This window comes from Syngnathoides biaculeatus, chromosome 14 (genome assembly GCF_019802595.1).
Source record: "Syngnathoides biaculeatus isolate LvHL_M chromosome 14, ASM1980259v1, whole genome shotgun sequence".
NCBI lineage: Eukaryota > Metazoa > Chordata > Actinopteri > Syngnathiformes > Syngnathidae > Syngnathoides > Syngnathoides biaculeatus.
In genome coordinates, this window is record NC_084653.1 from 23,529,425 (window position 1) to 23,555,520 (window position 26,096).

Consider the following 26,096-nt stretch of genomic DNA (forward strand, 5'->3'; position numbering starts at 1 on the left):
CTATAGCGTGGTTGTCCTTATTAGAGGTGTGGGTGAGTTCGAGCCTATCCCAGCTGACATTGCGTGAGACGCGGGGTACGTCCTGAAGTGGTTCTTCTTCTTTTCCTTTCGGCTTGTCCCGTTAGGGGTCGCCACAGCGTGTCATCTTTTTCCATCTAAGCCACCCACTGTCGTCATGTCCTCCCTCACCACATCCATCAACCTTCTCTTTGGTCTTCCTCTCGCTCTTTTGCCTGGGAGCTCCATCCTCAGCATCCTTCTACCAATATACTCACTCTATCGCCTCAGAACATGCCCAAACCAACAAAGTCTGCTCTCTCTCACTTTGTCTCCAAAACATCCAACTTTGGCTGTCACTCTAATGAGCTCATTTCTATTCCTATCCAACCTGAACCTCAACATCTTCATTTCTGCCACCTCCAGTTCTGCTTCCTGTTGTTTCTTCAGTGCCGCCGTCTCTAATCCGTACATCATGGCCGGCCCCACCACTGTTTTATAAACTTTGACAAAGTACAAACTACGACATTTCCCTCTGTTTTGGGTTGGAGATCCTGTGGCGTTTGCTTTATTCAGTACGTGAGAAGAAGTGAAAGTTGCGGCGGGACAACACGTGGCTGTCTAACCATGACAGCACATCTGCTCAAGATGAGCATCCAACAGTTCCTGGCGGCCAAGAAGAACATCGGCGTGCCGGAGGACCTTAACCTACTCACCCAAACTGGCTCCAAGTGATTCCTCCCCCCCACCCTTTCCCACTCTGTCCCAAGTTCAATGTGCTCATCAAGGGGACCCGTTTTGAAGACACGGATAACATCGAGATACGATGACAATGGCGCCGCAGAAGATCTTGGAAGAATCGTTCCTGGAGTAAAAGAAGGCATGGCGGAGGGAAAACTTGTAGTTTAGATTTGAAATGTATTTTTTCTGATAGATCCTCCATCCTGTTGGACCCAACAGCCGAACTGGGAAAAAAAAAAAAAAAAGATCGAGAAGTTAGAAGTTTTGTAAAGAGCCCATTACATAGTGAGGGATAATACTGCCGTTTTCCTGGTATGTGCCCTACTCATACTAATTTTCATAATGAAAGGTCCCCACACCAATTCTGACCAGCTGCTTCGAACATCCAGCACTAGTCCTCATTGGGGGCACGCGTGAGGCGGGGCCTATCCCAGATTATTCTGGGAGAGAGGCAAGCTTCCCTTTGGACTGGACCTGTCCACCGCAGACATGTTCCTCCTAATGATGATTCGCGCGTGAATGATATGTTAACCCTGATTTCCAATCACCATCACACGGACGAGGTCACAACTTGAAGGACATTTCAAAATACTTTCTTTCAAAATAGATGCTTCAGAAAAACTGCAGTCCATTTGCTATTGTGCCCTGACTTCTCATGGGACTTATCTCATGGTGGTGGACTTTGGGGAGGAAGTCTCTAATAATACAAATCCCATCATTGAAAGGTTTCATGATAGCCGGGTTCATGCCTGCTGATATCTTTGTCCCAGCTCTGCTCTTGCGGAAATCTTTGTCCCCTTGAGCACGACTTGAATGGGTAATCCATGCAAACATTATGCCCTAGAAACGCTCTTTTGTTGCTTCATACCTCAATAAAGTCATAGCATATTTCAACTTTTAAAAGGGCTGAATTCATACAGCTCAACCCAGACTTCTAGCTTTTCCCGTCAGTTTTTCGTCTCTCTATGGAATAGTGTAAATTTTTTTTTAATGATTGTATGTCTTTGATTACATGCCTGTGTGTTGTCTTCCGGCATAGTGGTCCAGGTTCCAGTTAATGTAGGCCATCCGGTAATGTAGCCCGTGAGTCATTTTTTTTTTCCTCCCTCCTGAGAACGGACACTGCCCTGACATTAGAGCATCGCTCACCATCTGTCTGACACACCCAGTACAGTAGACGCTCAATAAATCCCGTGAGTAACTAAAAGTGACCGAATACCCTAAGAAATTACAGTGACATTTTTCTGTTCAAAATATTCAAAACTTAGACAAAGCTAAAGTAAGTCAAATCCATGACATCTTAAGTACACGTACATGATGTGCATGTATTAAAGGAGACACCGTTTTACATTGTGTCGTTGAATCGACATTTAAAGAACAATGGTACCTCAGTTTTCGAACGTCTCGGTTTTTGAGCAAATCGGTTTTCTAGTGAAAATTTTGAGTTTTTTTTCCTTCGTTTTTTGAACGAAAATCGGTACTCTAACGGCCCAAACAAAACCCGTAAATAACAGAATGCATGCGGCCAGACCAACTGACCCTCGATGTGCTTTGTTGTGAGTTCCCACCCCGCTGAAAAACCCGGAAATAACAGAACGCATGCGGCCCAACCACCTGACCCACCCACGACGCGCTTTGTTATTGTCAATTCGAACGAACCCCCGAAAAAACCCCAGAAATAACATAACCCCCACGCGGGTTGATTTGGTTTTCGAACAAATCGGTTCTCGAACCGCCTTCTGGAACGGATTCTGGTTGAGAACCGAGGCACCACTGTACATTCAGTACATACAGTTACAAACATACAACACACAAATTAATATGTGGGTAATACTTCCTTTTCTGAGCATGGATACTAGCAATTTGAGTGGGTGGGTGAGTATTATACATAGGTACAAAGAGAGAGGTGCTGTGAATGAGTGAATTTGGTGGTGCATAATGCACTTTGTCTGTGTTTTATACTGGCGAAACTGTGGCAAATACATCATTATTATCTGAATTTTTGAATCAGAATGCTTAGCTGTAAGCTATTTTCTATTTAGTAAGTTTAAAGAAAGGTATCATTGTTTGTCAGTGTTTGAGATGCTACTTGAAGTGTTTTGTAATCATAGTTTGTGGCTTACAGTATTTATGGCTTAAACAATTAGTGTGGGCAATTATAGTCCCTTTTCGGGCAATGTCAATTATTCGCAAACTCTCCGGTTTAGTCCTTATCCCTGCAACTAGCGAGGATCTACTCTGGACAATGAGTTACAATTTGGATGTGGGTATGGCTTTGTTTGTACAGTTTTTAATTTTTCTAATTGTATTTTTTCAATTTTACTTGATTATTTTAGGACCCGAAACAGCAGTTGAGCCGCAGCAAGGGTAGCGCTGATATACTAGTATGCTGATGTTTGTGTGGACAGTCACAACAAAGTACGAAAAATGTCTAAATTTGTCGCTTTCAGGCTCTTTATCAAGTTAATTCAAAGGTCTGATGTCACTAAATGTATCGAGCGAATTGGCTGGACAGCAAAGAATGAGATGCGCCTGCGGTTTGTTAATCAGACTGAGGCTCTTTTCTGTGACTGCTGTCACTTTAAACATTGTTGCATGAATACCAGAGACATGAACATCCAGGCTGAGCTGATGCATTTATTTGCTCTGTGGCCTGCTGGAGATTACAAATTGGCAGCGAATGATGACGTTTAGCATTTTCTTTTAGTTGAATGCTTTGTTTTAATGACGTGATTTTAGCGGTACGTCAGTCGACCAGGTTCGGGTTGTCGTCGTCACTGACAGGAAGCCTCAGTCAGAGCTCAACTGGTCTGCCCGAAAGACTCTCGCGGGCAGGTACTTCTAGGTCTCCATGGCAACACACAGTAACACACACAGCTGACCCTCTCCATTCGCCATAACACACCCATCTGAGTGTTTTCGGCTCTGACCAGTTGTCTCCCTTGGTGTAAAATATGATGCCGGGTGGTGAGGTCACTGACTCTCAGCTGCATTCACTTTAAGCCTGACGTGAACTGCGTTGAACTTCCTTAGGTTTTTTTTTTTTTTCACCTTATATTGGTAATCCTTCAAAAAGAATTTATCCTCCGAAATAAGCGAGGGCTCATAACAGTGAACGTGTCCTATTTAAACAATGCCTAATCGTCAAACCTGGACGAATACCACCGTTTTCCATCCAAAGACTAAATATTTTAAGACCAATGCGAGAAACATTTATTATTCTTGCATGGTCTGTGTGTATTTTGTCTTTTTTACATTCTGTCCACGCAAACTTGTTGTTGCATGAATGAAAAATGGACCGAGCAATCGTTTGGGCCTGTTATGGGCTGGCTAATGAAATCATCTATCAAGAGAAAATTGATTTATCCACTATTGGATCTTAATTTATCTTGGGGCAGCAATTTTTTTTTCTTTAACATTTAACAATGTTCAGTGTGTGGGGTTGTGTTATTAATGAGACTGTCAAGTCGAACAACACCAACGAGTTAACAGTTGCTCAGGTGTAACTTGTGTAAATGTGTTTTAAACCTTTGGAGAAAGCCAGCTTCACTAATAAAGTAGGTCAAACAAGCAAATGAGGGCAGAACCCTCTTTTTTTTTCCTTCTTCTTATTCTTCTTCCTGTACAATTTTCATTCAATTAGTTTGACGTAGGGAGACCGTGGACTGATGCATATCACACTAACAGGCAATGATGAAGGGTTTAAGCGTGAGTGTAAACACAGCCGGTTTGAGAGGGGTGATATCACTGTGTGAAGTATGTGCGACGGAGTGCGTTGGGAGGGCGAGCTGCTGACAGGGCAGCCTTGAATCAAGGCTTTCTTCTTGTTGCACAGATGCGGAAACTGTATCACTCAGAGCTGAACCAAACAAAACCAAAAAAATAATAGGTCAACGACAGAAATAATGAGTTAATTTGAATGTGTTACACGTTTATAGCAGTGCACTCGGAACAAAATTATGTTGTAACTGGTGTTATTATTAATATTATTTTTTTTAAATGAGCACGAGAGACTCTTTTTTTCATGTCATTTAAATAAAACTAATCAGTTCTTTTACGTTCTTTTTGGCTGTAGTGGTACACACGCCTGACTTCGGTGCGGGCAGCGTGGGGTCGATTCCTGCTCAGTGATGGTGTCAGTGTGCGGCCTGCGACTTGCTGCCGACAAGTTTGGGGCCTGGTGCGTCTTTCGCCTGAAATTAGTTGGGTTAGGCTCGAGCACTCCCGCGGCCCTTGTGAGGATAAGCAGCTTGGAAGATGGATGGATGGATACCTCTTTTACTCATTGAGCTACATTTTATTTGTATATCTCTCACTGTCTATACAGTTTACCCTTCTATGCTACCTGCGTATTATTGCTTGCAATATCTATTTTTATTTTTATTTTTTTAGATTCTTCAGAGACTGTCTCTAGAGTCTCTGACGCTGACTTGTGTCTCATCAAGCCAGTGTAATCACTGGTGATATTTGGCTCCATTTTGCCAATGAAATGAAGCCAAGAAGTCATATGAGTGCACACAAAATCTCAAAAGCAACATCTTCAAAGTGTCTAGTTCGTATAAGGGATGGCAGACACAACAGCGTCTGATTTGCAATCATAAGAGGCCTCACATTCAGTCTGGTTTTACCTGACACACTACAAAAAAGAGCATCTATTGGGTGTTGAATGGCTTCAGATTTTTTTTTGTAGTCAACACTAAGGAGATGATCGTACAATAAGCATTGATTAATGAGTGACATTATGTTTTTACTTGTCAACAAGCGATGCTTGCTTTCCCCTTCAAACATGAGCTTCCTCACTCACTGGTTTTCCATGCCATCCTTGGTTGCACTGCTCCACCCCCAGACTCGTTCATCCAATCATATTCCGACACCCGCTCATCCCAAGTGTCTTTATCTAATACTTATCTGAGTACATACAGAGATAGATGGATGCATTTTTCCCTTTAAAGTATGAAAAAAACACATTATGATGTTTGTCTTTTTTTTTTAATGAATTTAAGAGGTTGTCAGTAGTACACAAGAAAAAAAACTGCTCCACGCAATCCGCTTGATGAATGCATACTTGAATGAATACATTTTTTCCATCAAATCACACCTAAGGGCAATTTAGAGTCTCCAATTAAGGCATGTTTTTGGGATGTGGGAGGAAACCGGAGTGGGTGGAAAAACCCACGTAGGCACGGGGAGAACATGCAAACTGCACACAGGCGGAGTGGAGATTTCAATCACCGCCATGCCGCCACATTTTTTTTTTTTTAATCAGTCCATAATTATAAATGAAGGAAAGCTGCTTATCTGAAAATTCTATATTGCAGTTTTTCCATTTAGAAGACATCCCTTTTTTCTGGTAGCCACTTGAGAAAACGAAGCAAAGAACCCTTTGCGAGTGTTCATTTCTGCTTGTGTGAGTCAATGAGGCATTGAGGAAAAATGTATGGCTTTCCAAATGAACATTAAAGGAATTCAAGACATCTCAATGGAAACACGCTCGTTGTGATCCCTGATAGCAATTACGGAGGGTAATCAGAAGCAAAATGTATTTGGAAACAATTCATCCACTATTATGAGGGGCTCTCATCGCAGTAGGAAATTGTGCATTATTTCTCAGAGCGGCAAAGTGCAGTCAAGAAAAAAAACCCAAAAAGATCAGTACAGCCTGGTTTCCATTTCAATACACAAATACAAGTTCTCTTCGAAACAGATGACATGACTGGTAATTTGTGTGTTGGAAACTCAGTTTGGAATTGTCGAAATGATGACGCCGTCATTAATGTACAAATGGGAGCAGATGTGGAAGTAGATATGTGCTATCTACTTTTGTATCAATTTAAATGTTTATCTTCAATAAAATAACATTTATACTGGTGTTTGCAAACTAATGAACAAAGATCATGAATTTACATTATACTTAATATCTGTTTTTGTTCATGATTGCTCGCTCCTCCCTCCCAAAAACATCCATTCTAGGTTAAATTAAAGGTGAAGTGTCATGTAATGGATGATTTTTAGTATGTTATTAATGAAAAAATGGCAGCTGGTGTGGACACCACAAAACATGATTTTGACGTATATGGCTTTTTGTAACTCCCGCCATGAAAATCCTCTCAAGGGATTTGTTTTCGACAAGAAGCAGGAAGTGACGTTGGAGGCAGTAGCGCGATCAAGCGGACTCGTTTTTCTATTACTTTTACCTCCGGGAAGGTAGCTCGTTGTTCCTTCGTGTTAGCCAAAATGCCGGCTCCTTGCATTTCTGGATTTTGCTCGAACACTCGGGAGGGTGGATTTACCCTTCATAAGTTTGCAAGAGACCCGGTTCAACGTGAACAATGGATTTCACGGGTGCAAAGGACGAGAGCTTCGTGGGTTCCAAATAATAGGTAGGTGTGTGTACTAAAAAAAAAAAAAAAAAAAAAAATAGTTGGGGGGGGGTGTAATCTGTAAATCAGTAGTGCTAAATGTGTCAACGTGCGCATCGGACGGCTTCCGTCCAGCAGCCGCTGAAGGAAGACCTTCACAGGCCTTTTGAATCGCCAGCGGCCTTGTCGACAAAGCTGAGCCGGCTGGCGTCGTCGTCGCTCGCGGTGGCATTTTTATCACCGTCGCGCAGAGGTGCATCGGGCAGAGAGGTGTTTTGGCAGTGATCCGCATATCTTCTAAATATGACTCGAAACGATAGGGTAATATTGCCTCAGTCACTTCACTCGGTTGTGAGATGTTCTCTTCTTCGAAAAGAGCTTCCGTGTCAGAAGGGGCGTGTTCGTCTCCCATGGCAGGGTCCACAGCGTGTTTTCAATGCCGAATCTCCGGGTGATGTCACGGGCAGGAGATGCAGCCAATATGGCGACCACTTGGATGTCGAATGACACTTCCGCAACTTTGTGCACAGATGATGTGCTCTCCCCTCATATTTATTTTTCGTATAGACATTGAAGTGAATTATGTTACATGTATTTTTCATTTGGATATTTATTTTTGAATGTTTATTGGGACGACACTTGACCTTTAAAGACTTTACCTTATGAATTCAATAAGGCATTATGTTCAGCACAGTAGTTTTGCCTATTCACATTTAAATTGTTGGCCTTAATTAAGATTTTAAGTCGAACTAAAAACTGAAAACCTCATTTGTCATATTTAAAAGGTCTAAGAGGAAATGTCAAGACTGAGAATGTTTGTAGTCAGTGCTCACCATGCGAAATGCTGTTTTTTGTATTGTGGCACATTTTGGAAGGGGAGGGCGGGGGGCATTTTTCTCACGCTGTCGTGCCTCCGCTAAACATCCCACATTGCGTTGCAGTGACCGTGGGGATCAAGTTTGCACCATCTGTGATTGCGACGTATGCCTCGAAAGCCGACGATTTGTTCGCTTATCTCGAGCATTGACGGGAGCCATCGCGTAGGTGGGCCGTGGTGAAAAGAATTACGAAACCAAGAGGAGTTAATTCAAAGCATGTTAGCTCTCTTTGCACAACCGGCCTCATCAAAAACGTGCGCCACAAAATCCAATGAAATATGCGTATCACTGGGTGGTTGTGATGCTAACGGTTTTAATTAGCGCGGCGGCTGTTGTGCCAACAGATGTGATCTTTATGTGATTCATCTCACTAACGCCGATTAATAAAATTGGTGTTTTATGTATGTCATCATGGTATCGTGTATAATTTGAAGTGGAGACATTTTGCGGTGGTGTGAGAAGAGACAAGGAGGCGTGTGGAGTCTTTCTGTTGGCACTGTGGGCTCGTGAGAGTTTTATTGCAGTTTCCAGTGAAAACGATATGCTGTCATCATGTCTCCTCCCTGCAGTACAAAATCTCCCTTCCATGTTCTACGGCTGAGTTTGAAATATACAAATTGTTTTCTTAAGAAAAACAGAGAGGGAAAAAATAAGATAGATTGTTATTCTTCATTTTATTAATATCTCGATGCTGTAAAAATTTCTAGTTGCTTGACAGAGTCGACATTTGTGATTTTTCTTTTTCTCATCAGGCAGGGCTGGGGGATCCTTTTACTAATCCCTTTTGAACACACCCCTCAGCGGGACGTACCAAAATGTATGAAAACATGATGCAATAATGTTATCATTAGAAATGAAATGTTTCATTTTCAAAATTCCTTCCGGGCCAGATCAGATGCTCCACTGGGCTTTATCTGACCCACAGGCTGAAGGTTCCCCCTCACCTGTCGTAAGGAAACTAACTCTGCTCTTAAAAAAGTCCTTATGCGATGAACGAAAGCAATTAAAAAAAGATTGCTCCGAGCTGCTACCATTGTGCACATATTGGCAATAACAGCATTTTCATCATCATCATAATTACAAAGATGCAATTTGTCTTGTAAACATATTTTTGAATGTTTTCAAGCCTCATCACGCTGCCCCATTAATTCTGGGATGCGGGCAAGCTTTATCTTTCAAAATCAAATTGATAAAATGAGCAATTCCAACAACAAAAAAACATTTGAATTATAAATCTGTACTGCATTTGAATTACAAATGAAAAACAAATATTTGTCCAAAGTATTAAGAATTTGCGACTAGGTAAAACGTCATGATTGTGAATTTCTGTTGTTAAATTTAACAGTTAGTGAGTTAGAAACTGTGCAAAAGGTTTGGAGGCCTCCAAATTAAAGCAGATTGATTTTTATGTAATCGCTAAGAAAAAAAAAAAAAACAGTGTTGCACGTCACCAAATCATAAATATTGTAACTTGAGCACCATATAAAAATGAGTTTTCGTCCTACCGTAAAGACAAGGCACATTTAGTAAATGCATGTGTACAAACAAAGAACGTAAAAACCGACAGACACCGTGCGCTGAAATTTACTTCAGCCAAAAAAAAAAAAAAAAAACAAATAAAAAACTGTATTGTACTGGGATCTTAAACGTTAACAGTATCTCAACAAAACTTTGCAGTTCCTTTGGGCATGAGGGACACATTGAATTAAGTCAGTGACAGGGATGCCGTGTGCATGTTCTTTACCTCATTATACAACATGCAGATATGTTGTTTTGGTGTCCACCCCTATGACATTTTTGGCCGTGCACCTGTAAAATCCCGTGTCGCGGCTCGACGGCCTCTGTATCACCAGAGAACCTCGGGGACTGAGATAACGGTTACCATAGATACGAGCCTGACCCAGCACCCTCAGCTGTGTCATGTCTGGTGTTTCCCAGGTAACCACCGCCTGGGGAGTTGCTATGGTGAGACAGGGCAGCTCCACAGCAACGCCAGGACGTGTGTAGGTCACAGGTGAGGGTCCTGTTGTAATTCGTGGGGGGTATGCAATGATGATGACGGGAACCGTGACAACCGAAACCGAAGAAGTGTCTGGGCTAGCGTATCTGCAGGTATAGGTGCCTCGGTCGAATACGGATGTGTGTTGGATCACCAGCGTCCCATCATCTTGGACGAAGTAGCGGCCAGAGTCCCCTTTGTCACCTTTTGACAACACCTTGCCGCTGGGAAAAGTCCAAGAAAGAGACGCCGAGGTGTGTTTTGGGGCTCGAGTAGAAGAGCAGGGTAGACGAAGAGTCTCTCCATTTGTAATGCTCATCAGAGAAGCAGTTTGGGTGCTCAGGGCTGGTGCCGAGATGGCAGAGGGCGAGGGAGGACCTACTGGATCTGGGGCTACGAGCAAGGATGGGCCACTTTGCAACGTTTTTTGAGAAACAGGAATTGGGTGACGAGACACCTCTGGCAACAGCCGTCTCGATTGAGAAGCTTGCTGAGCCGCTCCCGATCGAGGTGCCACAGACCAGAGTGGCCGTGACGCTTCTTGCAACTCTGAGACCTCCAGCTCCACTTGAATCCTGGTCTCTCCTTTGTCGCCTCTCACCACGCAGAGAAAAGTACCGCCGTCGCTCAACCTAGCACCCCGCAGCTCCAGGGAGCCGTTTCGGTGCACTGTGAACCGGCTGCCATAGTGAGGGGCTGGGAGCACGCCGTTACCAGGCAGATACCAGGTTAAAGGAGGGGATCCGTGAGACGGACATGGCAAGAGAACAGATTGGCCTTTCATTATGCGCCGCTTCTCAGTTGTTACCACACCCACGAGTTTATTTGGGGTGCTACCAGTGCCTGTGCCGGCAGGGATTTTCCTGCTTTTGTCATTAGTCAGTCCCGAGTTACCTCTGACCCAACTTGCTCTACCATCAGCATTGTTCGTAGCACTGCTTGTAAACACGCCATTTCTAGAAAGACCGCTTATCATGCTGATATCCCAACTGAGGTTTGCGTCATTGTTAGTTTTTCCTGCTGCAACCTCGTTGCTTCTTGCCCCAAGATTGCTTGCATGACTTCCTTCTCTGACTGAACTAGGACTGTTTCTCATACTATTCGGAGTTTCATGCGCATTTCGATTCAGGATTCCGCTCTTATCTGCTTTGGTGCCTGTATTTTCACCACTGTTCACACCCACTCTGACAACATGGTCAAGATGGGTTGTGATTCCACTAACGGGCCTTTTTAATCCATGTTCGCTATCACTCCTTCGGGCTGGATTAAGACTACTAGTTGCTTTGTTAAATCCATTGATTGTTCTCATCCAGGCATTGCTATCGCTATTGCCATTGTTTCCATTATTAGGAACGTCCACCTCGAGGCCTACTACCATGCTTCTTTCCCCAGCAGAGTTGCTTGCCCGGCATGTATAATTTCCTGCGTCAATCTTGCGGGCTTGATGGACCTCCAGTGTTCCACCAGAAGCCACCACAATCCGGCCGGAGTAAAAACCAGAATTGGCTGGGATGACGCGACGTGCCGGGGAGAACCAGGTCACCGTCGGCGGGGGATCCCCAGTGGCCTGGCAGCGGATGACAGCTGTAGCCCCCTGACGTACTTTAATGACTTGATAACGATTGTCATCATTGAAGGTAGGTGGCGCTGTCATCATGACTTTGACTTGCACCTAAATGGAGATATTACAAAGGAAAAAATTATAAAAAAATAATACTTCTAAAATGTTTGGATTTTTTTCTGAATTCAGCATCAACTTTACCTTCATGGTATCTTGACCTCCTTGATTCTCAGCATAGCAAGTGTACTCGCCTTCTTCTCCCCTGCCCACAGCCGGAACCAGCAATGTTCCATTATTGAAAACGATAAGACGGCGTCCTCGCCCTGGTCTTTCTTCCCCTTGCAACACGGTGTTAACCGTGGTTCCATCTGGTAGACTCCAACTGACTGCCGGGTCTGGCAATCCTGATGCCAAACAGTCCACCTGCAATTAACCAAAGCAATTGCCTTATAGGTGAACTAAAATGGAATACAATCTTTTCGTAGAAGGTGATGCATTACATGTACATGTGAGAAATCATTTGAGATTTTGTCACTTGAATCACAACCTAAACAATTCAGTGCACACGCGTAAACGGCATTAAAAATGAAGAGGAACATGTTGCAGCCCTAATTTGGTGTCCTCTTTCTTTAATGTCAGTCCCGCTTTTTCATTAAGCCGCTAAATAGCTGTTAAATATGCATCATCATACATGAGAGCTGACTGATGGAGCAGTTTAGCATGCTGCATGGCTGGGAAACTCAGCAGCATAGATAAAGGAAGTATGTCCAAAATCTTTTTGTACAGTACATCATGATATAGATTTCACAGAACTACCCGAGCAATCAGCCTACCGGTTCTGACTTTGACCCAAGATATCTAAATCATCTACAATCAGATACAACTGTAATTGAATAGAGTTTCTATTTCCCAATCCCTGAAAAGTTGATGAACGGTTTCAGACATACTGATTAGACCATTGACCTCAGTCACTCGGGACATTTCACGTCACATATCTAATCACTGGACGTCTTGCTTTGACACTTTTAAATAATCTCTCAAAGTTCGAGCATGGATTTATTTTTTCGTAGTCCGATACAGTCCGACTGAATGATTAACAGTTTTTTTTAACAAGTTAATTTACCTTCAGTGCGTTTCCGAATGACACCATCTGATTGAAAGGTTGCTTTGGCTCGATCTTTGCAGGCTTGATAACCACGGACACACGCAGCAGGCGGTAATCATCGGCGACCTTGTTGCGTGCGATGCAAAGGTAATCGCCAACGTCGCGTTCTGTCACCGAATGGACTGAGAGCGTCCCATTTTGGTGCACTTTCAGGCGTTTGTCGAAACTTCAATTTGTAAAAGATGGCAAAAACAAATAAATATGCATCGTGAGACACAATAAAAATGCAATCATAGTACTATTACAATGTCCAACACACTTTTTGAACCCATACCTGAAATGCATATCCACCAGTTTTCTGTTTGGGGTCTTCCAAATGATAATGGGGGATGGGTTGCCTGTTACAGAGCAGTGGAGCTGCAGATTTTCCCCGTAGGAAACCGTAGTGACAGAGGGCGAGGTTGAGACAATCCGGGCTTTGGTGAATTGAGAGACTGGCAAGGAGGGTAGAATGACTGAAGCGCTACCTTTGTCAGATGTTTGTGAGATGAGCGTGGTGTTATGTGAAGCCACGGACGTTTTTGTCAAGTTAGTCAACCGTGTGGCAGAGTTGATGGCGGTTCTATTGATTTTAGAGGTTGAGTCAGCATAAATTGGCTGATGAGGGTGAAATGGGGATTTGGGACTCGGAGGGGTCAATCTGGCAGAGTCAAGTGGCTTTGACTGAAAGCCGTCTTGGCTGTTTTTCAGAAGAAAGGATGAAAGTGTCATGTTTTTTGGATCACTCGTCACTTCTACTTGCGTCTCCTCTTTAATTTCCACTCTCACTATCCTTTTATCAGTTCCAACCGCATTAAAAGCGGTGCATTCGTAATTCCCAGCATCCTTACGCCCGACCTTTCGAATGTGCAGCGTACCGTTCGGCAAGACAAAAAGGTTGCCGTGGAGAAACTGGGACGGCCGAACTAGAGCACCATCTGGAATACGCCATCGCATGGCTGGCGACGGGGCCCCTCTCGCAGTACAGTGGGCGTAGAGAGGTCCTCCTGGAGCCAAAAGCAGGTGTTCCTCTCTAGGTTGCTGTATCACCGGGGGCAACGATGACACGTGTAAGCGCACTGAAGCACTGGCGGCACCGGCCGAGTTGGAGGCCACACAGCGGTATGCCCCCCGATCACTTTGCAGCGTTGATGAAATGTGGAGAGTTCCATTTGTCTCCATGTTGATTCGCTTGCTTGAGTTGGCCGTGGAGGTCAGGACGGAGCGGTCCGGTAGAATCCAAGAGAGCAGAGGGGTGGGAACGCCGCTGGCCTGACACTCCAGGTGGACATCCCCGCCTTGATGGATCGTGGCTTCTCTATAGCTAGCCAGTTGCATTCGAGGCGGGCGCGTCCACACGTCCAGGGTGGTTAGCAGCCTTGTTGTGGAAAGACAAAACATTTTCCATGTTGAAAACATTCACTTGTTCTGGGTATGTTGTTATTCCTAATTTGAGTGGCCTCACCTGTCACGACCAAAGGAGCTGTGTGCACTGCAAATGTATGTGCCCCTGTCTTGCAGCTGAACATTTTGAATAACAAGGGTGCCATTTGGGAGAACCTCAAACCGATGAGCCCTGGAATGGATGGACATCATTGCTCCTAAGACCCAGAGACCCAGATAAACCATCACATATGGCAAAAGTTAGCGGAAAAAATATGGCAACCATTTGGGTTATCAGTCAATAGTGCAACAAGACTGTAATCACGACTTTTGCAAGTCTTACACAATATTACATTTGCCGTTTTAGCAATGACTTTATCTGAGGAGAATTTTACTCAGTAGGGCACAGACTTAGAAGCCTGAATTGGTGCCAAAAGAGAAAAAAAATATATATATAATTGTGAACTGTGTTTTTTTCTGATTCATGGAGGTTGATATTTTTTTACCCCTTCAAATTATGATGATGAAACTGCCACACATAATAATGTAACTTCAGTGTCGAAAATTCACCTTGAGTGAGAGCTCGTTGTTTTGCACCAGCCCTCTACAACATTTCATGGAGTTCAACCCTCAACATCATTTCAGAGATTTACATTTGCATAATCCTGTCTTGGAAAGGATCTTCCTATTAAGTGCTCTGTCAAAATGACAGCTGCGGTTAGATTGCTTAAAAAAAAAAAAAAAAATACAAATTTTGCTGAGTACTATTCCCGTCATGTCATGTCATCCGCACGAGGTCAATGGTGGTCAATTAAATATTGGCCAATCAATAAAACTTGGTTGTGGTCAGGATATTAATTGAAATCTCTGACTGCGGTGTTTTTCCAGTGACAACATCTGCAACTGTGTGTGTGATATTTCAATCTTTGTTCCTGGAAATGGAAAACATGGAGCAGGTTGATGCGTCCCAAGAAGGGCCACACCGTATTTGCCGAGATTATACATCAGCACACAAATCAGATTCAAGAAATCTGCCGAGAGATGTTTGACGTGAATGTAAATTGAAGATAAGACTGGCCTCATTTCCATATAAATTTATTGCGTGTTTGGTCTTTAAACAGTATGAACGCTGAGGCAAATGCGCGCATGTCTGTTTCGCTGCGGTCACCTGTGGCAACTTTGGTCCACGTGATGGAGGGCTTCGGCTCTCCTTGAGCCTCACAAGTCAGCCTGGCAACATTTCCCGCCGGGAACGAAACCGTTCTGATATGCGGGTCCGCAATCCTCGGTCTGGATCTTAAAATTGGAGACTGCGGAGATCGTTTTAAAATGAAAAGATTGAAAAAAGTGTTAACATTGCCTAAGAGCTCTGAAGATAACACCTACTCTTAAATTAAAAAAAAAAAAAAAAAACATCAATGAAAAGATTACAATCTTGAAATTCAAACACTAATACAGATTATTTTATCTTCTCTAAAACATGGATGTTTTAATAATTTCAGTGAAAAATTACAATTTAGCATTACAGTTAAATTATTTCATCAGTGATAGGCTCATCACTGAGGATTGCACAGATTTGTAAATGAATTAATGCGTGATTGCTTTAAATGCAGGGGGATGAGAACCCAAAACACAAAATTCTCTTGTAATAAAGCATGTGTTTTGTATCTCTGCTGTCGAAACGACTCTGACGGAGCTCGGAAAAATCCCTAAATTGGAGGCTTGCCATAAACACTCCTCCGGTTGAACACGTGATGGCAGATTATACTATTTTCAGATCTATTATGCATTTTCTCCTTAGCTTTTTTTGCCACAGGCTTTGCAAATTCGGGTGAGTGTGAATGCAAATATGGCCCAAGACTTTTATGGGAATGCACCAGCCCAGTAAATTCCATTTTAAGCATACCCTTTAAGAAATATCAAACTTTCCAAATGACTGGAAATGAAGACCACAAAGGTTTGTAAATAAATTAGCATACCAATAAGAAGAAAAAAAAAAAAGAATTAAGTGATTTTGGCTTTTGTTCCTTGTCTTGTTGTCGTGTGCGTTGGCTTTTAAAAGGTGTTTGGGTTAAAGACTTTTTGTAATCTATTAAGACTCACCCGTGGGGCTGCAGGAAGAGGCGATGGAGACCACAGCGGTCTACTGCTGTGTGAATCTGGAATGAAATTAGCTCCAGGGTTTCTCCAGTCAGTTGGGGGTCGGCTCTGGCCAGACACAGGCCTCCCTCTGGGGCTGATCTGCCCGGTGTTTAGCCTTTCTCCAGATGACGCAGCAGTACTTGATGCTGCTGCTGTTGTTGTTGCAAAAATGGAAGATGCACTGGATTCTGTCTCACTCTGAGGAATTTTGACTGGGGTTGCACTTTTTTTAGAAATAGGAGTGCTACTGTCTGATGTAGGAAGTGCAGGGATAGTAGTTGTTTGGATGTCTTTGAATGAATCTGTATTTTCTGTACTATAGAAATTAGTAGTTTGTGAGAGAGTAGCTGATGAATGAGTAACAGCTGTCGGAGAAGTAGATATAAGAGTTGAATATGTTGTTGCACTTTCAGTTCTTTGATACATCGGGGGAGTTCTAGGGGGTGAAGTCAATGGAATTGGGTCCGCAGTCATGGGAGTCAACGTAGTCGATGTTGGATGTGTGTCGTCAAACGTTGCAGCAGATTTTACGCTAGCAGAAGTAGTGACGGGATTATTTGCAAAACCGTTTGAAGGAGTTGTTGTCAAGGAAACAGCGGAGAAGAGCGTGGCTGCAGGAAGGCTGGAGAATTGAGGTACATTCAGGACGTCCAACAAATTCTTTTCCAGCCCTTCACCCTTTTCGCCTGAGGACCTGTCATCGTTTAGGCTCAAGGTTGTCTGTATGCTTGTGTGCGCGTTGTGAGAGTCAGTGGCTGTCGGTGTTTGTGATTTAAAGACAGGCGACTTGGCGCTGTCTGTTATGTTGCCTGAATGAGTCATCACATCTGTATTTGTCTCTGTGTTGTAATGGGGTAATAAAGCCGGGGAGGAAAGAGTTGGAGCGGGCAAGTCAGATGTTGAAGGGGTGATACCAACAGCGGTAAAAACTGAACGAGGTGAAGGAGTTGCCATCCCGTTTGTTGTTGAAAAAGGAGTTTTAATATTCTCAGTCTCTTCCAACTTTGTTGGCGAAGATGTGGTTGTCAGGATTTGAGTGATGGTCACGTCAGGCATCACACTTTTTGCCGTTGGGTTAAGAGAATCAGGTAGAGGTTGACGTGGTGTCATAATTTGCCCCCTTGTCCTGCTGATGACTCGTCTTCGCTGTCCGATCCTTCTGCGAGAGTTCCGAGGATTCTGTAGCCGTGTATTTGGGACAAATTTGGACACTGCTCCCTTGTGTGGTTTTGAAGGTCTCACTCTTGAGGAGGTGGGCTTTGCTTCCTGTTCTGCTCCCCCAGCTGTATCTGGGTCAATTTCATTAGTTCTGAATGTTGGCTTTGAGGTGACTAGATCTGTCTGTGTTGTTGTTTGTGGTGGTGTCACATTCTTAGCCTCATTCTCATGTTTCTCCGCTTCCGAGGACTCTTCACGCTTAGTACCTGTTTTTGACTCGGTACTCGCTTGCGTTAGGACAGCTACTGTGTGAGTGGGGTAAATGGGCTGCAGAGACTCCTCTTGCAGGACCGCGTCATCAACTGATGAGCCCTCCATTTCCGGTTGAGCTGCTCCTTCTGTCTCTGTGTTATCACCACCCCCATGTCTTTCTCTGTCTTCCGCTATTCGCGATGATTTTGCCGTGGCCTTTTCCGTCGTCATGTCCTCGCTATTGTTTGTGACCGCGGTCTTTTGGCGTATCTTTGCCAGTAGGTCAGCCCATTTTAGTGGGTCAATTTTTTGTTTGTTTGTGGTGTAACGATTTCTTCTCTGCTCAGGTGACAGAGGCCTCCCTCCTCTCCTCAAGGGGCCTTCTCTCAAAGGCCCTCGTCTTATGGGCTTCCTGACTTGCTTTTGTCTGTTTGATTGAGATTTTTGAAGAGGACTGGAATGTTTCTGGTGGACTGGAATGATTCTCTCTTCTTCTTCTACTTCATCACCTGAGCCTTCTTCTACTTGACGTAGCAACGGCGCTCGTATCTTGGTTGATCGCCCAGAGGCTGACTGTGGCCCCCCTGGCACATCTCCAAGTGATAGCCTTTTTCTTGAGTTTATTTCCAGGCTCATGGACAGAGAGGCACTACCATACTGGTTGACAGCAACACAACGATAATGACCAGCATCTCTCAGCGAGGGGTTAGGGAAAAAGAGTGTCCCATTTGACTGCATAGTAAATTCACCTAATCCTGTTAATCCCTTCCGCACGATATTCCCATCTGGTAATACCCAAAAAGTGCGCGGCTCTGGTGAACCAGAGGCCTTGCAGGACAGGCTGACAGGTTGTCCAAGTAGCCCTGTGACGGGAGGTCCAACTTGCTCACCTGTTGGTGGGGCAGAAGACGCTTCTACTGCTAGATACAGCGATAGAACATCTGAGTCTTTCCCAGCCTGGGCTACACAATAGTAAATTCCTGCATTTGAAAGCTCTACATTTTGTAACAGTAGCCTAGTCCCAGTGACTTGAATTCTACCATCTTGACTACTGGATGGAGAGACAAATGTGGATCTATCTGGCAGAATCCATTGTATTCTGGGATGACCAGAACTTAGAACAGGGCAGGAGAGCTCTATCCTTGAGCCTGCGGCAGCTGTTATTGCTGTGGTATAATTAGTCAAAATGAGTACCCATGGCTGAGAAACAGTGGCAGATGTCGCAGGATCTGTAGTGGGGTCAGGATGAGCGGAAACTCTTGTTGAATATATAAGGTTGACTGTGTTTCGGCTGGACCGTGCTCTGTTAAGCTGAATACCAATAGCTGGCTGCATTAACCAGTGCGGTCCTGTTGAGACAGACGCTTTGACTCCGGTATTGTAATACCCCTCTGTCTCTGCTGCCTGCCTGTACTGGTAGGTCAGGTCTGGAGGTTTATTCACCATGAGTTCCCTCTCGAGATGCACTGCAGTCTCGCTGTAGTAAGCCAGGATCCTCCAAACCCTCTCATAGCTCTCTCTCTCCACGGGGCAATGCAGAGAGAATGACAAAGCCATAGCAACAGGTGAAGAGGAGGGAAGAGAGAGGTCTGGAGTACTCTCATCCTGAGAGTCCGGCAAATAAGTAACGTTGCAGCGCAGTTCAACATTATTTCCCTGTTGGTCCGACAGGTCGAGGGAAGCGGTGCCTAAAGGTTGGCTGAAGGATTCACTTTGTTCATTTTCGACGAGTTCCGTCTCAGAAGGTGTCTCTTCTTTCCACAGGGTAATGACTGGGGAGGTGCAGGTCAGATCTTTCTGATCGAGCAAGCCTTTACCGTGACGGGCATTCGGTGATTCACACATTGGACACTGAAGACCTCCGGAACATTTCGTCAATTCTGGTCGAAAAGACAAAGAACAATTTGAGCGAGTCATCCCTTATAATGTGCGCGTCAAAGCTGTCTGCGTGTGTTGCTAAAGCCAAATTTAGCATGCACGCTTTTCTGTACTATTAATTACACTTCATATCACTTACTAATTTGATACGGATACTTAATCTGCTCATAAATCGTAAATATGCAAAACCTAATTATTCCACGGCAAGCATTAGCCTTTGTTTAAACTGCCTGCACACAATGCTGCCAATATGTATTAGTCATGGGAGGTTAAGTCTGGCATGTCAATGAGAGGCGTTTTAAATTCTTGTCGTCTTTACAGTCTTTGTGAACGTTCCCAAATAGACTAAGAAACGTTCTGAGGACCAGCGTAGAGGGTGAGCATTTGATTAAAACCAGGTCCACAAAAACACAACCAGATGTATTTAAATGTAAATGTATCCCATATATCAACCATCCAACTTTGACATGTTAAAAAGCGTTAGAAGACATTACAAGCTCATCAATCAGTAAAATCATTTCTCTTGCTCTTTTCATTCCCAATGGCTAACCTTTGCCTTTTACCTTTGCACCCTCCTTTGGTTGAATTAATATGGAGGAACGACATATCAGAGACAAACCTTGGTGAGCGAAACGCCAAGCGGGAAACCAACTCATCCTGCAGTCGCAGCTCCAGGGGTTAGCCTGAAGTGCTAACGTTTCCAGCATTGGCGCCGTCTGCAAGGTGGCCCTGGGCAGGGTGGTCAAACTGTTGTTGGACACATCAAGGTGCCTAGAAAGCAGAAAGTTTTTAGAGGGCTGTCGGCAAAGAAGATTAAATGTTGTTTGTGTAAAGGTGTTCGATTAAGTCTTTGAGACTCCACCCACCGGAGTGTTGAAAAGTAGTACGTGTTCAGGAGGGAAAGTGTGCAGAGAGCGTGGGGATGCAACTGATGCAGCCTGTTTCCTTGCAGACGGAGCAAACGGAGGCTTGGCAGCTGGAGCAAGGCCCTAGGGTAGATGTACTGGAGGTGATTGTGATCCAAGTACAGACGCAGTAGCGAGGTCAGGCCATAGAAAGTCTGGGATGAAGGGATTTCTGTCAGCTTGTTGTAGCTCAGTTTTAGTATCTGCAGTGGAGGAGATAGGAATTCAATGAGAAATACTGAAACGGCGAAAGACAGTAAATGTTATGACTGGAAGACAGCTGTGGAACTGAAAATAGGACAAATATATGAGTGATCTTAACGTTGGGATCGCATCGCGAAGAATTTGGATCGTGAACTTTTTAAATCTAAAGTTTGCCTTCTCTTATACGCTGACTCTCACTCTTCCAGTCATTGGGGAAGCGTCGACAGTATTTCAAGGAGGCGCAAGATGATGAAAACCACGTTGTGGAATTTCTGTACGGCTTACGATCTGTCCGCTCTCCAGGGTGTTCAGTCACACAAAAAATATGGTTCCCATTATCGCAATATGGCAAAAACAGTACATAGCATCATTTGGTCGAGAGATAAAAGGAACAAGCAGCTTGGTGAGGAATACCATTCCATTCAGGTTTCTTTTAAAATGTCCACTGTGGGATTAAGAGACTATATAGTCTTGAGCAATTGCTGCATTTTATTTTTGAATATATTCTCCTGAATCCTGAAATTTGTCCCGTCAAGCCGTTTCACCTGTATGACGAAAATCATAAATTTTGATGGTATTGTGCAAAAGACTTTAGCCCCAATTTGGTTTGATGTTTAGGTAATAAAGACCACATCGAACTCGAGTCTCACTGAGTAGAGGACAGACCTTCACCAGGGCAGAACTGTAAAGAAAATTGAAATTAAATGTATTTGTTTTGGATTGTCCATCTGTTCGTTATTTAATAGACTGCGTCCCAGTTTCCGGAGAATGTTAAGACAAAAGGGGTGGTGCCAGTCTGATTTTAGGGAGTGGACTCCATTGACGAAATGTCGCATTGATGGCTTTAGAAGTCAAATATGCATGTTAACTGGGAAGGCTGGCAGTGAATGAGTTTTAAAACAGTGACTTTTAAACTATAAGGTGTCATGTTGAAATGCCAAAGCGTCTTTCTCGGCTTTCCAGTTTTACCTGCAAGGATTTCAGGTCTCGAAACAGTGCGTCCGGCAGGTGGTGGATGTCATTACTGTGCAGCATCAAAAGCTCCAACCTCTGTAGCCTGGCCAGCGAACTGTCATAGAGCCTGCTGATGCTGTTGAACCTTAAAAAAAAAAAAAAAAAAAAAAAACATCGTACACAATTCATGATCTCACTCAATCAAACATCTTTTACTTTCCAGTGGAACCTCCAAAACCAAACAATCTGGTCTGTGATATTGGTGGACTTCCATTTTGTTTAAATTTCAAAACAAATACAAAGTGGATTCATTCGTTCCAGGTTCAAAATAGTATTTTTTTTTTTTCCAACTCTGTAGTATTCCTAACTGATATGCATCGAGGAATACAAGTCAGCCATTGTCGTATCTAACCATCACACCTTCCTGTCCTCAGTCCTCAGCTGACTCTTGGCTATGTGAGAGTTATACCTGACCCTGGTCACCAGCCACTTGCATGTCATAAGCAGTGTATGATCAAACGAAAATAATACCAAGCTAGTTCCCCTTTAGCATGTCCATGAGAAGAAAACAACTGGAGTGAATCCTTTGAGTAGCGACCAAGCTGAACTCTCACAGGTTTTTTCAAGCACTGATGATGCGCCAAACTCCCGTTTTGTTTGACTCTTGGGGCTTCGTTTGCCAGAACATTTCGTTGAAACTGTGGGATTTTGGAACATTTGCGGTACTCAGTCGTGGTTCAACGCGTATTGTAAAATTCTGCATGTGTGTTTGCGCAGTCAACAAAAGCACCGTCCGACTATTAGCTTGTGAAACTTTGCGGCCGGCGGTCTTTTTACCCCATGTTGATGCGACGTGTGTGCGAAGGCAATCCCGCCGGGACGGTGAGCAGGGAGCGGAACGTGCAGTGGACTTCGTTTGCCTGGTAGCAGTTGCAGCTCCTGGGGCAAGCCTGGCCCCCGGGAACCACCAGGGCCCACAGTGCCACCACCAAACCCACACATGGACAGACCTTCATCTTTAAGGTTAGCGCTAGCTGGGAGACTGTGCAAAAACAAATTGATGAGGTGATTATCTACACCTACTCATCACAATGCAATCTAACACAAGCGCTGTATGCAAAACGCTTCCTTTATAAAGACAACAATGCTCTCTTTTCTCCGTCAGAAAGGTAATAATCTAACAATATCGTATGTTTGTTGTGGTGTTTGTAGTTAACGGTCAAAATATTAGGAACTGCTCCAGATACAGTACTGTACAATGTTAGATTAGCGCTGGGCAAAGTATGGCCGACTTCGTTGTTTCGTGTGACTAACCAAGTATGTCCGAGTCCTGAAATACTGTAAGTGTTGCATTATTTGAGCTTTTTTTTTCCATTTTTACAAATAGTATAGCTCCTGAAATAAGTTGTCGGTTGAGTTCATCTTCTCACACGGGTCGTGGGCGTGATGGAGCCCGTTATGTCGACTCCAGCCGGTACATCCCGAACTCGTCACCAGCCAATCGCAGGGCACGTGTAGACAAACAACCACTCACACTCGCATGCACACCTCAGGACAATTTCGAGTCATCAATTAACGTCACGCTCATGTTTTGGGAATGTGGGAGTGAAGCGGAGTACCCAGAGAAAACACACGTGCAAGCCAGGATTCGAATCCACGACTTTAGAACTACGCAGCGAATTTCCACTGTTCCTGTTGATTGGTGTATTGTGAATAATCCATCCATCCATTTTCTTTGCCGCTTATCCTCACAAGGGAGTGCTGGGGCCTATCCCAGCTGTCAATGGGCAGGAGGCGGGGTACACCCTGAACTGGTCGCCAGCCAATCGCAGGGCACATACAGACAAACAGCCGCACTCACAATCACACCGAGGGGCAATTTAGAGCCTCCAATTAATGGTGCATGTTTTTGGGATGTGGGAGGGAACCGGAGTGCCCGGAGAAAACCCACCCAGGCACGGGGAGAACATGCAAACTCCACACAGGCGGGGGCGGGATTGAACCCGGGTCCTCAGAACTGTGAGGCCAACGCTTTTCCAGCTCACCCACCGTGCCGCCGTATTGTGAATGAAATGAAAATCTCAGTAAAATAATCCGTTTTTAAATTTAGTATTGAATACATTATTGGTGAATGGGGTATTTACAAATAGCATTTAGCATTAGCAAATCTGTGACTATTTTATCATTAAAATGAGCTTTTCTACATATTTGACATGCTTATTTGAACACCCCTCCCACGTTTGTCCATCCTTGCATTAGATGAATACTTTTCTAACCTTGTCAACTTTCCATTCATTCCATACATCTGCACGTGGTTCCCCAACTCATGCATTAATGCAAGTTTTGCAACGCATACTGTGCTATGTTGCAATGTGCCAAAAGCAGCCGGAAACTTACCTTACAGTACTTGAGTAGGACAGAATAACTTATCCAGCACAGAATCGTTCATTTTCCCAAATTAAATCCGTATTTGTAGTGCCACAACCTGCGTGCTTTCCGATTTTTTTTTTTTTTTTTTTTACGCGACTACGTGCTTTGGTCACCCATCTGCGCCGTGATTTAAAAGTCCAACCTAAGTTGTCTCAGTAATGAAAGGATTGGAAAAACTAAAACTAATGTAAGAAAAAAAACATTTAAGTAGCATCCAACCGGCCTCCGAGTGCGCGCGCGTCCCGGCGTAAACTGCAACCCACCGTGTGCGTGGGTGCGCGCATGTGAATGACAATGTGCGTGCGTGCGTGTGTGGATGTTTGAGTGGAAGAAAGGAAAGTGGGCTCAAGTAAACTCTCAGAGAGGCTCTCATTGTCAGAGGAGGGGCTTGCCTGCACTGCCTCTTGTCTCACGTCAACGGGAGTCCCTGTCTGGTTTGGGAAAAGCATGGGGGGGGGGGGGGCGTTTTCACGAGGAATGCCTATTTTTTTTTTTTTTGCATTCATTCTTTTTTTTCCTGAAGCATGTTTATATTTTTCACTGGGCTTATGTAATCATTTCCCGGAGGAAAAAAAGGACATAAGAATACATTCATGATCAAAATAATACTCATAGTTGAGAATCAATAAATATTTTTTTTTTGCGATGCCTGATCATTTATTCCAGTCCAAACAAGCACACAAATTCAAGCATCCATCAATAAAACAATTGGATGCACATAAATATACAAAATGTATATCAATAAAATAAATGTGCGTGTATTAAATGTAACTATCGATGATGGACAAATGACAAAAGTAGATGAAAAGTGTTACAAAATTATAGTAAAGATATAAAGATTTTAATAGATGTGAAAAAAACAAACACTAAGATAAGATTGCATCGTATCACATTATGTAATGCTTTATGTTATGAAGCCACATTTTTTTTAGATCACATTTGAACAGGGCTGTGTAGACTTTTTATATCTCTGTAAGTAAATCCGTCCAGCCACACGTTGTTGACAGTTTGTAGTCAGTAAGTTTCTTTTTCATGTTTCATTTTTAAAAATCTAATTGAATATCTTTAACCCATGCCATAATTGATGTATATTGTCTCATTTGCTGGTTAATTTATCATTAATTGCTAAAAGATTTTCATTTTTTGTAGTTTCTGCCCCAACCAATGTGAATTTCAGCTATGGTGGAAACCTCGGACCCTCGATAGATTTATGAATACACCACATTCCTTAAAACAACTTCCACATTACTTTACGCAAAATTTGAGGAATAAAACTCGTTCCTAAATTTGAGTTGAACTCGTGAGACACAAGTCATGACTTGATGTTTTTCCACAAGTGGAATTTTATGTAAAGTACGGTGTGTCATCTGAATCTTTTCAAAGTTTTTGTACTTGTGTGTGAGAGCATTTGGTCTCAGATTCCGAGTGACCAAGTGACGGTCCGACTCCTCGAGACACTACAGGGGAAAACAAAAATAGCCTGACGTCGCTCAGCTGTTGTATAGCAACAGTCACGCCCCCCCCCCCAAAAAAAAAAAAAAATTCACTTTGCCTGTCGAGCCATTTTACACGCAAGACGGCTTTTTAGTCACGGCCGGTCAAATATTATCGCCAAACTGTAATTGAGAGATACCTGAACCCCGCTAGAAAGCAGATGTAAGTCGATGGTCAGAGCGGCGCTGGGCTTTTTTTTTTTTTTTTTTTTTGATTGCGGTTATAAAAGTTGGAGGCTCGATCATCTCCCGAAGAGGGAACATCTGCGAACATCTTTATGCATGTGATGTTGTGCCTGTACCAGATAATTACTCCCAGATGTATCGTTTTTTTATTTTCAAACATCTCCTCGCCGCGCTTACGTCGCTGCCGGCCGGCGAGGTTAATGCATTATGACTTGACAGTTCTCATGCATGCACCGCAGCTGTGTAATATAGCTCAGTGTTAATCCTGGTGCCGTACTGTACCGGTTCATGACTGAGCACCGTAACGTTAACTGTTAAGATTACAATTACCTTTTTTTGAGGGGTGGAAAGGCCAGTTTTTGTTCCTTCATGACTGCGCCCCAGTGCACAAAGCAAGGTCCACAAAGGCATGCTTGGAAGGCGTGGAAGAAC

The 26,096-nt window shown here is 43.7% G+C and overlaps 3 protein-coding genes across 4 annotated transcripts in view; 1 reads left to right on the forward strand and 2 right to left on the reverse strand.

The window, feature by feature from the left end:
• The window catches only part of arsh (arylsulfatase H), a 34,535-nt gene extending 28,169 nt beyond the window's left edge, over positions 1-6,366 (forward strand). Inside the window, exon 13 of one of the 2 annotated variants that reach the window (XM_061842602.1) lies at positions 4,814-6,366. The gene's annotated coding sequence lies outside the window, so the exon portion shown is untranslated. The remainder of the gene's footprint in view (positions 1-4,813) is intronic. The other variant, XM_061842605.1, reaches the window with a different exon arrangement.
• A 2,107-nt stretch (positions 6,367-8,473) lies between these two features.
• LOC133512703 (matrix-remodeling-associated protein 5-like) lies at positions 8,474-14,293 on the reverse strand. The gene is made up of 5 exons (XM_061842599.1): positions 14,145-14,293; positions 12,975-14,057; positions 12,659-12,866; positions 11,737-11,958; positions 8,474-11,646 (listed from the first exon to the last, which is right to left on the reverse strand). The coding sequence occupies exons 1-5, from the start codon at positions 14,273-14,275 to the stop codon at positions 9,724-9,726; spliced, it is 3,567 nt and encodes a 1,188-aa protein (XP_061698583.1). The 5' UTR covers positions 14,276-14,293; the 3' UTR covers positions 8,474-9,723.
• A 648-nt stretch (positions 14,294-14,941) lies between these two features.
• On the reverse strand, positions 14,942-24,343 carry LOC133512702 (immunoglobulin superfamily member 10-like). The gene is made up of 7 exons (XM_061842598.1): positions 23,953-24,343; positions 22,393-22,597; positions 21,571-21,700; positions 20,359-20,600; positions 20,112-20,263; positions 16,166-19,494; positions 14,942-15,372 (listed from the first exon to the last, which is right to left on the reverse strand). Exons 2-7 carry the CDS (start codon positions 22,569-22,571, stop codon positions 15,142-15,144), a joined length of 4,263 nt encoding a protein of 1,420 aa, XP_061698582.1. The 5' UTR covers positions 22,572-22,597; positions 23,953-24,343; the 3' UTR covers positions 14,942-15,141.
• Positions 24,344-26,096: the final 1,753 nt, after the last annotated feature.

What these genes read in the sequence shown, in the direction of transcription:
- LOC133512702 (XM_061842598.1), bottom strand. Translation starts at nt 22,571, where the DNA reads ATGAAGGTCTGTCCATGTGTGGGTTTGGTGGTGGCACTGTGGGCCCTG. An exon ending in GAGACCTGAAATCCTTGCAG is followed by an intron (nt 20,601 to 21,570) that starts GTAAAACTGGAA and finishes CCTCCACTGCAG; the next exon opens with ATACTAAAACTGAGCTACAA. An exon ending in TACTACTTTTCAACACTCCG is followed by an intron (nt 20,264 to 20,358) that starts GTGGGTGGAGTC and finishes TCTGCTTTCTAG; the next exon opens with GCACCTTGATGTGTCCAACA.
- LOC133512703 (XM_061842599.1), bottom strand. Translation starts at nt 14,275, where the DNA reads ATGATGTCCATCCATTCCAGGGCTCATCGGTTTGAGGTTCTCCCAAAT. An exon ending in AGCTCCTTTGGTCGTGACAG is followed by an intron (nt 14,058 to 14,144) that starts GTGAGGCCACTC and finishes TTCCACAACAAG; the next exon opens with GCTGCTAACCACCCTGGACG. An exon ending in CTGGTGGATATGCATTTCAG is followed by an intron (nt 12,867 to 12,974) that starts GTATGGGTTCAA and finishes TACAAATTGAAG; the next exon opens with TTTCGACAAACGCCTGAAAG.